Raw genomic sequence first — 13,831 nt, forward strand, 5'->3', positions numbered from 1 at the left:
GACAGGGGTGTGGGTGGGAGGCTTCCAGGAGAGGACAACCTGAACGAAAGGGAGAAGGAAAAGAGGAAAGTTCTCCAGGCAGAGATCAGCATGGACAAAGGCACAGAGGTAGGAACCAGCCTGGTGCCTTCCAGGTCCTGGGAATAGCCCCGGAACACCCATGAGGGGCAGGGAAGGTGGGGGCAGGCACTGAGATACTCTCAGGGCTTTGTGTGCCAGCTAAGAGCCTGGCTCTCATTCACCTGGGTGGCAGTCCTCAAGGGGAAGGAGGTGGGTAAAGAGAAAAGCAAGGCACCCCCGGTTCTCTGACTGGGGATGGATGGGTTTGAATTTCCAGCATGGAGCATGTGTTTGGTTTGAAAAAGCAAATTCAGAATTAAAACTTTGTATTTGATAAATGTAAGAAGGATACCTGTCATAATCTAAATTTGACTTGAATTTTGGCTAGAGGAGCAGGAATTAGGAAAAAAAGTGCAGGAATACTGCCCCAGGTGATGGGAGCCACAGGTGGGTTTTAGCAGGGAGGTGACAGACATGGGTCAGATTTGCACTTTTAGAAAGTGACTCTGGCCACTGATTGGGTGGTGGGTATGAGAGAGGAAAGACTGTGCATAGACTATGAAAGGGATAGAGAGATGGTGGCATGACTCAGGGCCTTGTGCCCTGGGTAGGGAGATATTTAGTGGACAGAAAACCGGAGAACTTGGTGACAGAGAAGGTGCACAGGGTGAGAAAAGGAGGAGTCGGGGCTACGTTCTGCAACCCTTGTGGGGTGGCTGGCTAGGTTGGGGTCAGGGAGGAGGGGCTGGCTGGGGGAGGGAGGCTCTGGTGGTTGGTTCAGTGTTGCTTGGTTCTGACAAGTTAGTTTTAAAGCGACTGTGGGACATCTGAATGAACAAAGGTCCTTGAGCTTCTTGTGACTTGTCCACATTCATACTCTAGTGGGTGACTATCTAGGGCTGGGATCCAGTGTCCTAACTCTTCCCACCTTGCAGCCCAACTTGACTGGACATGGAGACAAGGAACAGGTGGCTCTGAGATGTCATGCCTCTGAGGAGGTGTCAAGCACCCTGGGGGTGGGTGCTGGTGTTCTTATGATATGGAGTACCCCTTGCTTCTCAGCTTTGCCCCAGGGTGTGAATGGTTGGAAGGCAGGCTCTCAAAACACATGCTGGGGAAACCAAAGGCCAAACGGATGGTGATGCTGGCCTCAACACTGCAGCAGGCCCAGGCTCAGAGAGTTGTCACACCAGGGTCCCCTGAGGTCCATCCAGGGTGGCAACCCTGCCCCAGTTGCTAGATCCTCCTGAGTGCCCCTGGCATCATGCCTCATTCTCATTAAGACTTGCTCATCTGGTGCCTGCCTGGCCCTGCTCTGCCTGACTGTGCAATCAGAGATCTGATAGTTTTGGTACCACAGGGGAATGTTTTACAACATTTGCCTATGATACCTCTCAGACGTATTTTCATTTTAATCGGGATAATACTATAACCCAAGGAATGAGCCTCTAATAGTGGAATTTCAACACCAACAGAGATTGGGATAGGAATTATTGCGTTCAGTGTGTACTTATCTGGGGGACAGATGCCTGTCGTCTTACGTGAGTGGCACAGGCAAAAAATTAGTTCTTTCGGTGGAAACAAGAAATAGCTCAGACTCTGAAAATCCAAACCTTAGCAGGTTATGACCACAAGACAACCTCATACCTCTGTGGCATGGGCTGCTGGGGAAGGGGAGAAGCTTATGCTTCAGGTAAGACAACTTATAAGGCTGCGGATTAGTCCTTAGGGGACATCAGTGGCCACCCCTCAGAAGAACAGCATCCAGGGATATGTCAGTAAACCCTGTGCTAGAGCTAGCCAGCCCTGGAAGGGAGGGCTCCCTTTCATGTTGGTGGGCATTGGACATAAGCAGCATAAGGTGGTGCCTGTGACCCTGTTCTAGCTAAAAATAAGACTAATGGGAGGAGGACCCCAGCTGACAGCTGGACATGCAGAGCATCAAGACTAGGTTATGGAAGCAACTGCCAGGTCCCTAACTAGAGCCATGAGCATCAGGATTGGGCTCAGGGGCCATCACAGCACTGAAATGCTGAGCCCAGAGTACCCTGGCTGGGCTGAGAAGGAAGCTGTGCTTTAGTGGGCATGCAGTGTCCTGGCCTCCTTCAGCCACACCATACCTACCAAGATGGATTCTCTCTGCCCCTCAATGGTAAGTTAAGTCTTTCCAGATGCCCCGCTGTAGCCAGCGCTGGGTCAGGGATGGAGCTGAACTGGCCCATGAGGAAGGACAGGCAGGGACTGGCCCCAGAGCCATGTGGGGAATAGGAGTTGGTGTTGGGGATGCTGCCAGCCCTGGGCGAGACAAGCATCCTTACTCTGAGCAACAGAGTGCCCAAGTGAAAATGGGAAACCATCACTGTGGGTTTTGTTTGTTTAAACATTGTGATGATTAACCCTTTGAAGACCTTGATCCCCAGGATTTTTAGAGTAGTAACTCATCCTTGTTTGTAAGATACTAATGCTTGGTGAAATTGTCCTGAATCCAATTCATGGCCTGTGTACCTCCCAAACCCTTCCACTGTCCTGGGGCATGATGTTCTTCAGGCTTCTTCTGCTTCTTTGACGGCATCTGAAATTCTTTCATACCAGTGTCTGTGAGTTGAGTAGCTATTAGTGAAGTATTGGGGGGTGGTATCAGGAAGGGGTCACAGTGCCTTCTAGCCTGGCAGCCAGGACCCCTCCAGGCTCACGCAGGAGTTCCACATCCTGCTCCCTCCACTGTGCAGAGCAGCTTCTCTCCTCTGGTCCTCACAGTCAGCACTCGGTGAAGAGATTTTCCAATTCCTCTCTTTGAAAAAAATTTTGGTCCCACTCATAAAGATAATGAAGCTTTCTTTACCTTTTTATAGACATAATTTGCTTTTAAAATAAAATTTCATTTCTAGTTCATTTTTAAGAATTTCTCCACAGTCCTTACAATAAATCAGCACCTAATGGTACTGCAAAAACAGGGTAAGGAGTCCTGGTGGTGCAGACAAGACCCTGATGTTTGTTGCTTGTGTTTTTCAGCTTTCATCCAGATGTTTGAAATCCTGTAGATGAGGTCGGCGTCCCTGAGAGCGAAGCAGGGTGCACGGGTCGAGCACTGAGAAGCAGCAGCCTGGGACAAGCCTGGTCCAGGCTCCTGGTAATTTGTTGGCAGTTTTTGGTGGTGACAGGGGGTGAGGCACACTTTTTGGTTGGGTCCGTCTCACCAGGATGAGCTTCCAGTCACCAGCAGGATTGGGGGAGTGGAGTGGAGTGGAGGAGTGCAGATCTGGAGCCAGAGATAGCCCTGGTTGAGATCCTGACTCCACTGTTATCTGTGTGATCGTGGGCAAGTTAGCTAACCTCTCTGCGATTCAGTTGATCTGTAAAATAGTGACATTAACATCTGCCCCTATGGAGTGGTCCTGGGAATGAAAATAAATCATGAATAGAAGTTGCCCAGTACTGTTCCGTCACCAATTCTCTGACGCAAACTGGCAAACTGGGTGTCCTACAGGTCAGCTCAGTTCTGACACTATGCTGAGTTAAAGGACACACAGGTTAACTACCATAAGTTAAAGGGCAAGGTCACCAATAAACTGCCCCCAGTTCAGAAGCCACAAGCCACCCCCAGGCCACCACACTTCTGACTCACTTAGCTATAAATTTGAGGGTTCCCATGCTGCCCTTTAATCCCTAATTCACTATAACAACTCACAGAACTCAATGAAGGTGCTGTAATTGTGACTACAGTTTTATTACAAAGGATTTAACTCAGGAACAGCCAAATGGAAGCAATGCATAGGGCAGGGTGTGGGGAGGGTGGGGATTGGTGCAGAGCTTCTGTGCCCCTCCTTATAGAACCTGGGTGCATCACCATCCCAGCATACCAATTAGGAAGCTCCTCCAAGCCTTGATGTCCCGAGATTTTTAATGGGGGGCTTTATTACTATTAGGCATAATGGTTTAAATCATCTGCCACTTGACTGAACTCAGTCTCCAGCCCTCCTCCCTCCTGTCCTCCATGGTTGGGGGTGGGGCTGAAGTTCCAACCCTCTAATCATGTGCTTGGTCTTTCTTGGTGGCCAGTCCTTCCCTTGAAACATCTAAGGGCCCATCATAAATCACTTCATTAGCATAAATTCAGGTTTGATGAAATGAGCTCATCATGAATAACAAAAGACCCTCCTAATGTTTTTTGGATATTTTAGAAATCCCGAGGCTTTTTGAAGTTCTGTGCCGGGAATGGGGGGAAAAGGCCAGATATATTCTTTATTTTGTCACACCTGGCCCATCAAGCAGTGACCTCTGATGGTCACCACCCTGCTTATCCTCTTTGTTGTGATCTCCAAGTTGACATGTTCCCAGTATCGGTCAGAGAACTGGTCATTCTTGTCAGTCTTTTTCTGGATGTTCTTTTTGTTAATATAGCTCAAGATTGAATTAGTTCTTTGGACTACAACATATGATTACAGTTATTGAGTATGCACCTGTTTACAATTGAACCATGAGCCTCTCATTACTCGAGCTCCTAATGCTATAATGATTCTAGCCCCTAAATGACACATAATAAGAGCAAGTGCTTAATAGCACTTGATATACGCCAGGCACTGTTTTAAATGCTTCACATACATTAACTCATCTAAATCCTCACAACAGCCTAAAGAGGTAAATGGTTTGATCCCCATTTTATACATGGGGAAACTGGGGCACAGAGAGGTTAAGTAACTTGCCCTACAAGATCACACAGCTAATAAGTGGCGTAGTTAAGACTGGAACTCATCATCTTCTTGTTCCAGAGTCCATGCTTTTAACCACTAAGCCACACTGCACATAACTTTGGTCACCTGTGCAACATTTTGGAAGGAAAAGAAGGAGCACAAAAGGATGCCTCTTGTTCACAAAGTCAAAGGGTGGTTTTCTCTGGCCCCCATTGTCACAGTGAGAGAGTCAGGGCTTCCATTTTCTACTCCATTCCCAACAGAGCTTCTCTGGAGTAACCTGGGGATGAGCTCTGAGAAGTGAATGCAGGCCTGGGGGGCATGGTAGTTGGGCTCCTGCCCAGCAGGACCTGAGCTTTTTTTTTTTTTTTTTTTAAAGATTTTTATTTATTTATTTGAGACAGAGAAAATGAGAGAGAGAGAGCACATGAGAGGGGGGAGGGTCAGAGAGAGAAGCAAGCTCCTTGCTGAGCAGGGTGCCCGATGTGGGACTCGATCCAGGGACTCCAGGATCATGACCTGAGCCGAAGGCAGTCGCTAAACCAACTGAACCACCCAGGCGCCCGACCTGAGCTTTTTTGTTCCTCGTGCTTCAGGGAGGGAAATGCTACTTCAAGCCTTCACAGACCCATTCCTGGGAGGGCAGCCATTCCAAGAGGAAGGAAAGAGGGTCAGCCTTTTCCACCTAAATAGAAAGGATTTAGGCTAGGAAGGTTCAGTACTGGGCTGTGCTGACCAAAGTGATCCTAATCCCAGAGAAGCTGAGGGTTCAGGTGGCTCTGGAGCTGGTGGGACCTGGAGTCATAAGGAACACAGGGAGCTCATCTCCATGTGCATATCCATGGTACCCATTGGGAGGTTGCTTGTTTCATTTTTAAAATAACATCAAAGATTGGGGCTTCCAAAGTTCTAAAGAGAATTAAAACAGGAGGGGCAATGCCTCTGGAAAAATGTCTGTCTTTGCTGTCTGCCCAGGAGAGTCTGGGTGGTGACTTCATGTCTGCATAGCTCTGATGCACTCCCATTGTCTTTGTCCTTGCAATACCTTATTACTGCTTATTACTGCAGGGGTGAGGCTGTCTGAGAACATGGTGGAGGTGAGGTATTTTTAACTCGCTCCACGCACGTGGGATTGACTTGAACCTACAAGGCAAATGTCAGTAGGTCATGTGTGTTCTTTGCAGTTGCCCATTTGGTATTTGGCTTGAGGGAGAGGCCCCAGGGGTGGGGAGACAAGGATGCAGGAAGAAGGTCTCTTGCTCCAGGAAACTCAGGTCCTCTATCCTTCATTTTCTACACGAATCTGTCTCACTCCATATAGTGTAGAGCTGGAAGGGGGCCCAGAGTTTATTCTGTTCACTCCCTCATTTAGAGATGGACAAAATGAGACCCAAAGAGGGAAATTACTACTTGGCCAAGCCCATGAAGCTAAAGAATGACAGAGTGAGGGTGATACTGTAGACTCTGACTCTAGTCCAGAGCTAATTCCACTGGAAACATCCCTGATGGACTCAATAACTCTTTCTCCGCTTAGATGAAGAATCTGGCTTGAATGCTACTAAGTACAACTTCAACCATTCTAGCAATCTGCCAAATCTGTTTCAGATCTTTCTTTAGAGAATTTTTTTTTGCTTTTGGGGTTTTTTTTTTTTTTGGCTGCCACTTCCAGAAGATGCCTCCTCCATACTCTGTCACTCACAGGCAAATATTTCATCTACAGGCCCAGCAGGCATGGTGCTGGTTGGGGGAGATCTGGTGAGGGCACTCATAAGGAAATAATTATTAGTGAAAGAATCAAGATGAGATGTCGTGGTTTGGCAAACTTGCAAAAGCAGTAATGGTGGCATTTGGAGCCTCCTGCTGTCCCAGGTCAGATGTATGGTGGCAGTTGGTGACTGGAGTTGGAGGATGGGGCTTGGACAGCCATGGGAAATGACACCTGGCAATGGTGTTAGATGATGAGGTTTGTGCCATTTTGGCTGGCTTGCTAAATGGCCGACATCTAGAATGGATGCCTTCTATTATGTGGTACAACTATTAACATCTAGCCAGTGGTATTTCAACTCTGGCTGCCTATTGGAATCACCCGGGGAGTGTTTAAAAATCCTGATGTCCATAGCTGATTTCCAAGATCTATAAAGAACTTCTCAAACTCAACACCCAAAAAACAAATAATCAAGTCAAAAAATGGGCAGAAGATATGAAAAGACACTTCTCAAAGGAAGACATACAAATGGCTAACAGACATGAAAAAATGTTCATCATCATTAGGCATCAGGGAAATTCAAATCAAAACCACAGTGAGATACCACCTTACACCAGTTAGAATGGTAAAAATTGACAAGGCAAGAAACAACAAAAGTTGGAGAGGTTGTGGAGAAAGGGGAACCCTCTTACACTGTTGGTGGGAATGCAAGTTGGTACAGCCACTTTGGAAAACAGTGTGGAGGTTCCTCAAAAAGTTAAAAATAGAGCTACCCTATGACCCAGGAATTACACTACTGGGTATTTACCACAAAGATACAAATGTAGTGAAAAGAAGGGCCATATGCACCCCAATGTTCATAGCAGCAATGTCCGCAATAGCCAAACTGTGGAAAGAGCCAAGATGCCCTTCGACAGACGAATGGATGAAGATGTGGTCCATATATACAATGGAATGTTACTCAGCCATCAGAAAGGATGAATACCCAACTTTTACATCAACATGGATAGGACTGGAAGAGATTATGCTAAGTGAAATAAGTCAAGCAGAGAAAGTCAATTATCATATGGTTTCACTTATTTGTGGAACATAAGGAATAGCATGGAGGACGTTAGGAGAAGGAAGGGAAAAATGAAGGGGGGGAATCAGAGGGGGAGATGAATCATGAGAGACTATGGACTCCAAGAAACAAACTGAGGGTTTTAGAGGGCAGGGGTGTGGGGGGATGGGCTAGCCCAGTGATGGGTATTAAAGAGGGCACATATTGCATGCAGCACAGTGTGTTATACGCAAACAATGAATCATTGGAACACTACATCAAAAAGTAATGATGTACTGTATGGTGACTACATAACAAAAGAAAAAAAAAAAGAAACACATAAAAATCCTGATGTTCAGATCACACCCCAGACTAATAACATTAAAATCCCTGATAGCAGTATTTTTTAAAGTTCCCCAGTGGATTCCAATATGCACCCAAGTTTAAGAACCACTACTCTAGGCCAAGGGTTCAGGCTGTCAGCTGAGGGAAGTAGTACATGTGCCCTCCCTTGAATTTGCTATTTGCTCTTTCCCAAAAGGGGAAAAATAAGGAAGGAAGGAAGGGAGGGAGGGAGGGAGGGAAGAAGAGAAGGGAAGGACAGGGAAGGGAAGGGAGGGGCAGGGAAGGGAGGGGAGGAAGGAAGGAAAGAAGGTAGGTAGGTAGGTAGGTAGGTAGGTAGGAAGGAAAAATGAAAGAAGAGGGAAAGGAAGAAAGATCACCTGAGTGTTCTGACCTGATGGGGTAGATTCCCACTTCTCCCATTACCTAGTGCTTCACCCACCTGCCCCACTCAGAGGAACTATAAGGTGGAGGGTAGAATCTCGACAGAAGATGGAAGAAGATGTTGCAGACAGCTCACCGACAACAAGACTATACTTTACTGGCTGTCAGCAAGGCCTCTTGCATAATGAACTGCTGGCTGTAAGGACAGTCAAGGTTTGGGCTAACAGAATGGGCCAAGGGGGAAGAAGAGATGAGGACAAGGAGGCAGGAGTGCTCTAAGAGAACAAGAGAGCCTTCCACCTCCTCGTGGAATGCAAATGTGAGCTCATGGAGGTAAAGTGAGGGAGGGCAGATTAAAGAGGAAAGCCAGGTATCCCGATCCCCTGTAATGCTCTTTTGTTGGCATCTCTCTACTGGTGTTCAAAAGCTAATTCTTGTTCGTCAAGGCACTTGCCTTCCTTTGCTGAGAAAGGGATCACACAGCAGGGAGAAGGCTAGGGCTCTGTAAGGCTGCCCTGGGTATTGAAGGGGCATAACCCAGATTTGAAGGCCTAGTGATACTGACACACAAAGGGAGACTGGTGTGGTCAAAGCCCCATAGCTGGGAGGTGGAGGCTGGAGCTGCAGCCTACTTCTTCAGTAAGGTTCCAGTATAGTAAGAGAAGACATTCATTCCTTCGTTTACCATCAGGCGGTGGGGGGAAAAAAAGCATGCTTGAGTAGAAAAAATAGGGGTCCCAGCCCAACTCTCCAAAGGCTGCCCTAGTCCTCATTCCAGGGGTCAGGTCTAGATATAGTACATTAGTAAGTACTAATTCCCAATACGTGGCTTTACACTACGTAGGTATGCATCACAAAAATGCTCCAAAACGTATGCAGATCATGCTTGCACCGGAGGAACTGTCCACTTCCACCCCGGTGTGGCAGTTTAAGTGTAGCTGGTTAGTCAGGGAAGGGTGGTGGACCCCTGGGCGTGTGCCAGATTTTTGCTAGGTCCGATGATGTATTAGCGCCCCCTATCGATGGGCAGCTGCCGGCACCCTGCCCTCCAAACCGCGGCTTGGCTTACACCCTCCGGGGAATAGCCGCCTCCCGCGTGAATCCAACGAATCCAGCCCCTCTGCTGTAGGAAACTGTACTCGGACTGGGAGCTCCCTCTTCCCTTCTCTGTAGGCTTCCAGAAGCGGATTATAAGCCCACCAGGACAATGAGTGAAGAGACTGTCCCCGAGGCTGCCTCGCCGCCGCCGCCCCCGCAAGGGCAGCAGTATCTGGACCGCTTTTCTGAGGACGACCCTGAGTACCTGCGCCTCCGCAGCCGCGCGGCGGACCTGCGGCAGGACTTCAACCTGATGGAGCAGAAGAAGCGCGTCACCATGATCCTGGAGAGCCCCGTGAGTGGGGTCCGCCCCAGGCGGGCGGGAGAGGAGGAGGAGGAGGAGGGGAAGGGAGCGGAGCAGGCGGCACCGCCCATTCATCTGGCTGAACCTGAAAGATAAATAACTCCTCTTTCATTTGCTCAGTGTTGTAGCAATTTTAAGCCCGCTGAGCAAACCGGCCTGGCCCTGTGGGTATTTCATTCTCTCCCTGGTCACTGGTAGAGGGCAAAAACCTGGTTTATGTGCAGGCGGTTTGGCTTGGTACGGGGAGGGGGTGGGTCTGAGAGACAGGAGCCCTGCCTCAGTTTCCAGGCTTCCCCAAAAGTTGTAACAATGAACTAACAGGGATATTCCTGTAAACAGGAGGCCAGCTGGGAACGCCACGTGGAAGGCTTGGGGCCCCCATTTTTGAGCACCACAAAGAACTCCCTGTCGGGACAATAAGGTTGACAGGCATGGGGTAGAGGTGAAGAGGGTCTGGAGCCCCAGAAGGTGGCCAGAGTAAAGGATACAGAGGAGTATGGGCCAGGGCAGGAAGGGCAAGTCATGATCACCCTACCATGGCCCCAGACTTGAGGTCAGTTGGTACCTGCGTGGCATGGACACAGAGCTCATCCTTGCAGCAAGTGGTGCATTGAGAAGAACAAAGCATGGGCCTAATGGACCACGGAAGTAGGAGGGTGATGGAGGCCCTGGGTGAGGAGAGGAAGAGCGCTGTGGAAGGAATTTGAGGGCGGTAGAGCTGGGGGTCCTCAGGAAACAGTGCATGATCCCAGGGGCTGGGAAGCTCAGGCTGGAGCTGGCATCTCCAGGTGCCTGCCAGGAGGGGCTCTGCCTCAGTCCCCACTGGGCTTTGGAGAGACAGGACACATGGGTGGGCTGTGTGTGACCCTGGCTGAGTGCACACCGTGAATGCTCAGGCTTCACAGAGGAGCACTGAGGTAATGGGCCTGAGGTCTTGGTGACAGGTGATGCTGTGGAGGAAGCCTGGAGGAATATGGCAGGGACTAAAAGCTTTGGGATGATGGGAAAACTCCAGTGTGGGACTAGGAGAGATGACAGGTGTGATAGAAGTGGCAGAGTTAGTACCAACCCAAGTTTCGGGGCCTGAATGGATAGAACTTTATTCGCAGGCAAGAAATGGGACAAAAGGAGTTCATGTTTCTTCTGTCCTTTTATAGATTGACCAACACACGAGGGGCTCCCTGTTTCCTCCTGAGTGTTCCCTGCTGCCACCTGGTGGACAGTCCTGCCTTATTTATGGTCTGAAAAGCCAGGTTTAGGAGGGCATTAGAAGTGGAAGTGATAGGGAGGACAGCAAATCCTTCAGTACCCGAGGAAACTGAGGTCCAGAAGGGCCATAGGCATGGCTGATGGACAGGGAGGATGGCACACATTTTCGCCCAGTTTTGCTTTTTAAAAGGTCTCTTAATTACTAAAGTGAAGCCCTGTCCTGTCTGATGGCCCAGGGGTGGGGGTGGGGGGCGTTGAGGGGGGTTGGAAGTGGGAGGGACGTCTTGACTATCACTTAGACCCAGGAAGGACCTGGACAAAGGGGACACAACAGCAGACATCTTTTTGCTTCTCAAACAGTAGTTTGGGGAGGCTCCTGAGGTCTCACTAGAATTCCCAATGTCCTCTGAGGCCCAGGGTTCCCATGTGTGGCCCTGGCCTAGCTGACCCAGGGGATTGGGGTGGGCTATTGGAAGAGGGGTCCTCAGTCCCCCCTATGAGGCCCACGGGGGGGACCAGCACCTTGGGGCCTGCTTCAGTCTTTCAGGGAGGAACTGGAAGGCCTCATCCAGGAGCAGATGAAGAAGGGGAACAACTCCTCCAACATCTGGGCCCTGCGGCAGATCGCGGACTTCATGGCCAGCACCTCCCACGCAGTCTTCCCAGCATCTTCCATGAGTACGTTCGGAGCTGGGGAGCTGCCAGGAGCAGAGGTGGAGGAAGTGAGGTGGGGAAGAGAGGGTGGGTTGCCAGGCTACAGAGTGAGCAGTGCAGCTGAGTTAGCCGACCCGACCCGGGGTGGCAGCCAAAGAGGTACCTGGCTCTGCTTCTGAGGCTGCTGGATTTAAAGATCCGCAGGAGAATTACTCCTGGTGCCCAGAAATAGAAGGGGGATGGTGACCTACGGGAAAACCTCTTTCTGGCTCTGTTGGGGGAAGGGACGGGATGACAGGGTGTCAGTGTTCTGAGAGGCAGGGCAACCTCTATGTTACTCCTCCATCCCCCTTCATAAGTGGGTTAGCATGAAGGGAGGAGCTTTGCAACTCCAAGTCTCTTACATGGCCTCTGCTTGAGAACCCAGGAGTGGAGAATGCGGATTCCGCTCCCTGTTACCCTAGCTGTGGATACAGAACTGAAGGAAAATCCTCGTGGGCTAGCAGCAGCCCCTGACTCAGGCTGCTCTTTGCTCAACCCCGTGGAGCCTCTCCCTTGCAGCTGGAGTGGTAGGGAGGGGAGGAGGCCATTGAATCCAGTATCTTCGTGCCCCACCGGACAGGCCAACCTGACTCCATAGACAAGGACCACAAGCAGCCAGGCCTGGGCATGAAACCCTCTTCCTGGGTTCTGAAGTTCTGCCCACAACCTTGAAGAAATAAACATCAAAAAATACTTTCCCTCAACAACATAAATACAGGATTATGATGAAAAATTAGGGAAATAATCAAGAAAAGGAAATTAAAATTAATGTACTGTGTTCTTACAACTAAGAAATGACTATTTTCAATATTTTGGTATATATCCTTCCAGCCTTTTTCTCTTAACATATATAAATTAGGAAAACAAAAATGGAATCATATTATACATGCAAGTTTGATAGCTTTAACATATCTTGACTAATTTTTCACATAATAAAACATGATTCTGTAATATGATGTTTGGTGAAAGTGTGCTATTCTATGGCATGACTGAATATGCCATAATTTATTTTTAGACTTTTAAGTTGTTTACAGCTTTTTGCTCTTATGAACAACAGTGCCATCAATCCTTTCATTTATTCTATGACTATTTTCTAAAGCCAAATTACTGGAAATAAAATTGCTACATTAAAGTATTTGCATGTTTTAAAGACATTAATGCATAATGCCAAATTACCATGGAGAAAGATGGAACCAATTTACATTCCCACCAGCAATGCAAAAAGTGCCCTTTTCCTCCACCTTGATCTGTAGTATGTATTATACCATTCATTTCATCCTCCTGATTTGATAGGTGATAAATAGTACTTTATTTGTGTTTTAATGTGCATTTGTTTGATCACTAATGACTTTGAATGTATTTTCATATACACGTTGGGATGATTTTTTTTTTTTTTTGTAGTAAATTGCCTATCACATTCCTTGCCAATTTTCCTACTCACATATCCTTTTCTTAAAAATTTTCAAATCTTGGGTGCCTGGGTGGCTCAGTTGGTTAAGCGACTGCCTTCGGCTCAGGTCATGATCCTGGAGTCCCGGGATCGAGTCCCGCATCGGGCTCCCTGCTCGGCAGGGAGTCTGCTTCTCCCTCTGACCCTCCCCCCTCTCATGTGCTCTCTTTCATTCTCTCTCTCTCAAATAAATAAATAAAATCTTTAAAAAAAAATTTTCAAATCTTTATAAAATGGGGCTATTTCCCTCTTATCTATCAAATATATTGTAATTTTTTCCAGTTTTTCCTTTGCCTTTTTTGTTCATGATGTTTTTATCTTGTAGAACTCTTTAATTTCCATGCAACTGAATCCATTGTTACTTTCCTTTGTGTGTTCCTCTTTTGATTGCACACTCAGAAATACCTTCCCCATGTTTTATCATCCCATGGGACAAATACCCTTAATTATTTTTAAAAATAAGAATTATTTTGTCAAGTTCCCCCACCCATACCTCAAAAATTCCCTTTTGGGATTTTGATTGGGATTATATTAAATAAATAGATTAATTTGGTGGAGAATTTATAAATTTACAATTTTATATTAGAATATAAGCTTCATGGGGGAAAAGATATTTGTACGTTTTGTTCACTGCTGTATCCTAGAATAGTGTCTTGGACTTAGAAAAGTAGCTGGGTTCTAGAGGCGAGGGGGGTGGGAGGATGGGTTAGCCTGGTGATGGGTATTAAAGAGGGCATGTTCTGCATGGAGCACTGGGTGTAATGAATCATGGAACACTACATCAAAAACTAATGATGTAATGTATGGTGATTAACATAATAAAAAAATTTTTAAAAATAGAAAAAAAAAGAAA

The 13,831-nt window shown here is 47.6% G+C and overlaps 1 protein-coding gene across 3 annotated transcripts in view; it reads left to right on the top strand.

Moving 5' to 3' along the window:
• The first annotated feature begins 1,044 nt into the window (after window positions 1-1,044).
• ADD2 (adducin 2) overlaps window positions 1,045-13,831 on the top strand; it is a 45,826-nt gene continuing 33,039 nt past the window's right edge. For 2 of the 3 annotated variants that reach the window (XM_021699101.1, XM_021699102.1), the window contains exons 1-2: window positions 9,429-9,614; window positions 11,372-11,510. In XM_021699101.1, coding sequence (XP_021554776.1) covers window positions 9,429-9,614; window positions 11,372-11,510 — 325 coding nt within the window. Of the gene's footprint in view, window positions 1,059-9,394; window positions 9,615-11,371; window positions 11,511-13,831 lie in introns of those variants that run through there. The other variant, XM_021699103.1, reaches the window with a different exon arrangement.

This window comes from Neomonachus schauinslandi, chromosome 10 (assembly GCF_002201575.2).
Source record: "Neomonachus schauinslandi chromosome 10, ASM220157v2, whole genome shotgun sequence".
NCBI lineage: Eukaryota > Metazoa > Chordata > Mammalia > Carnivora > Phocidae > Neomonachus > Neomonachus schauinslandi.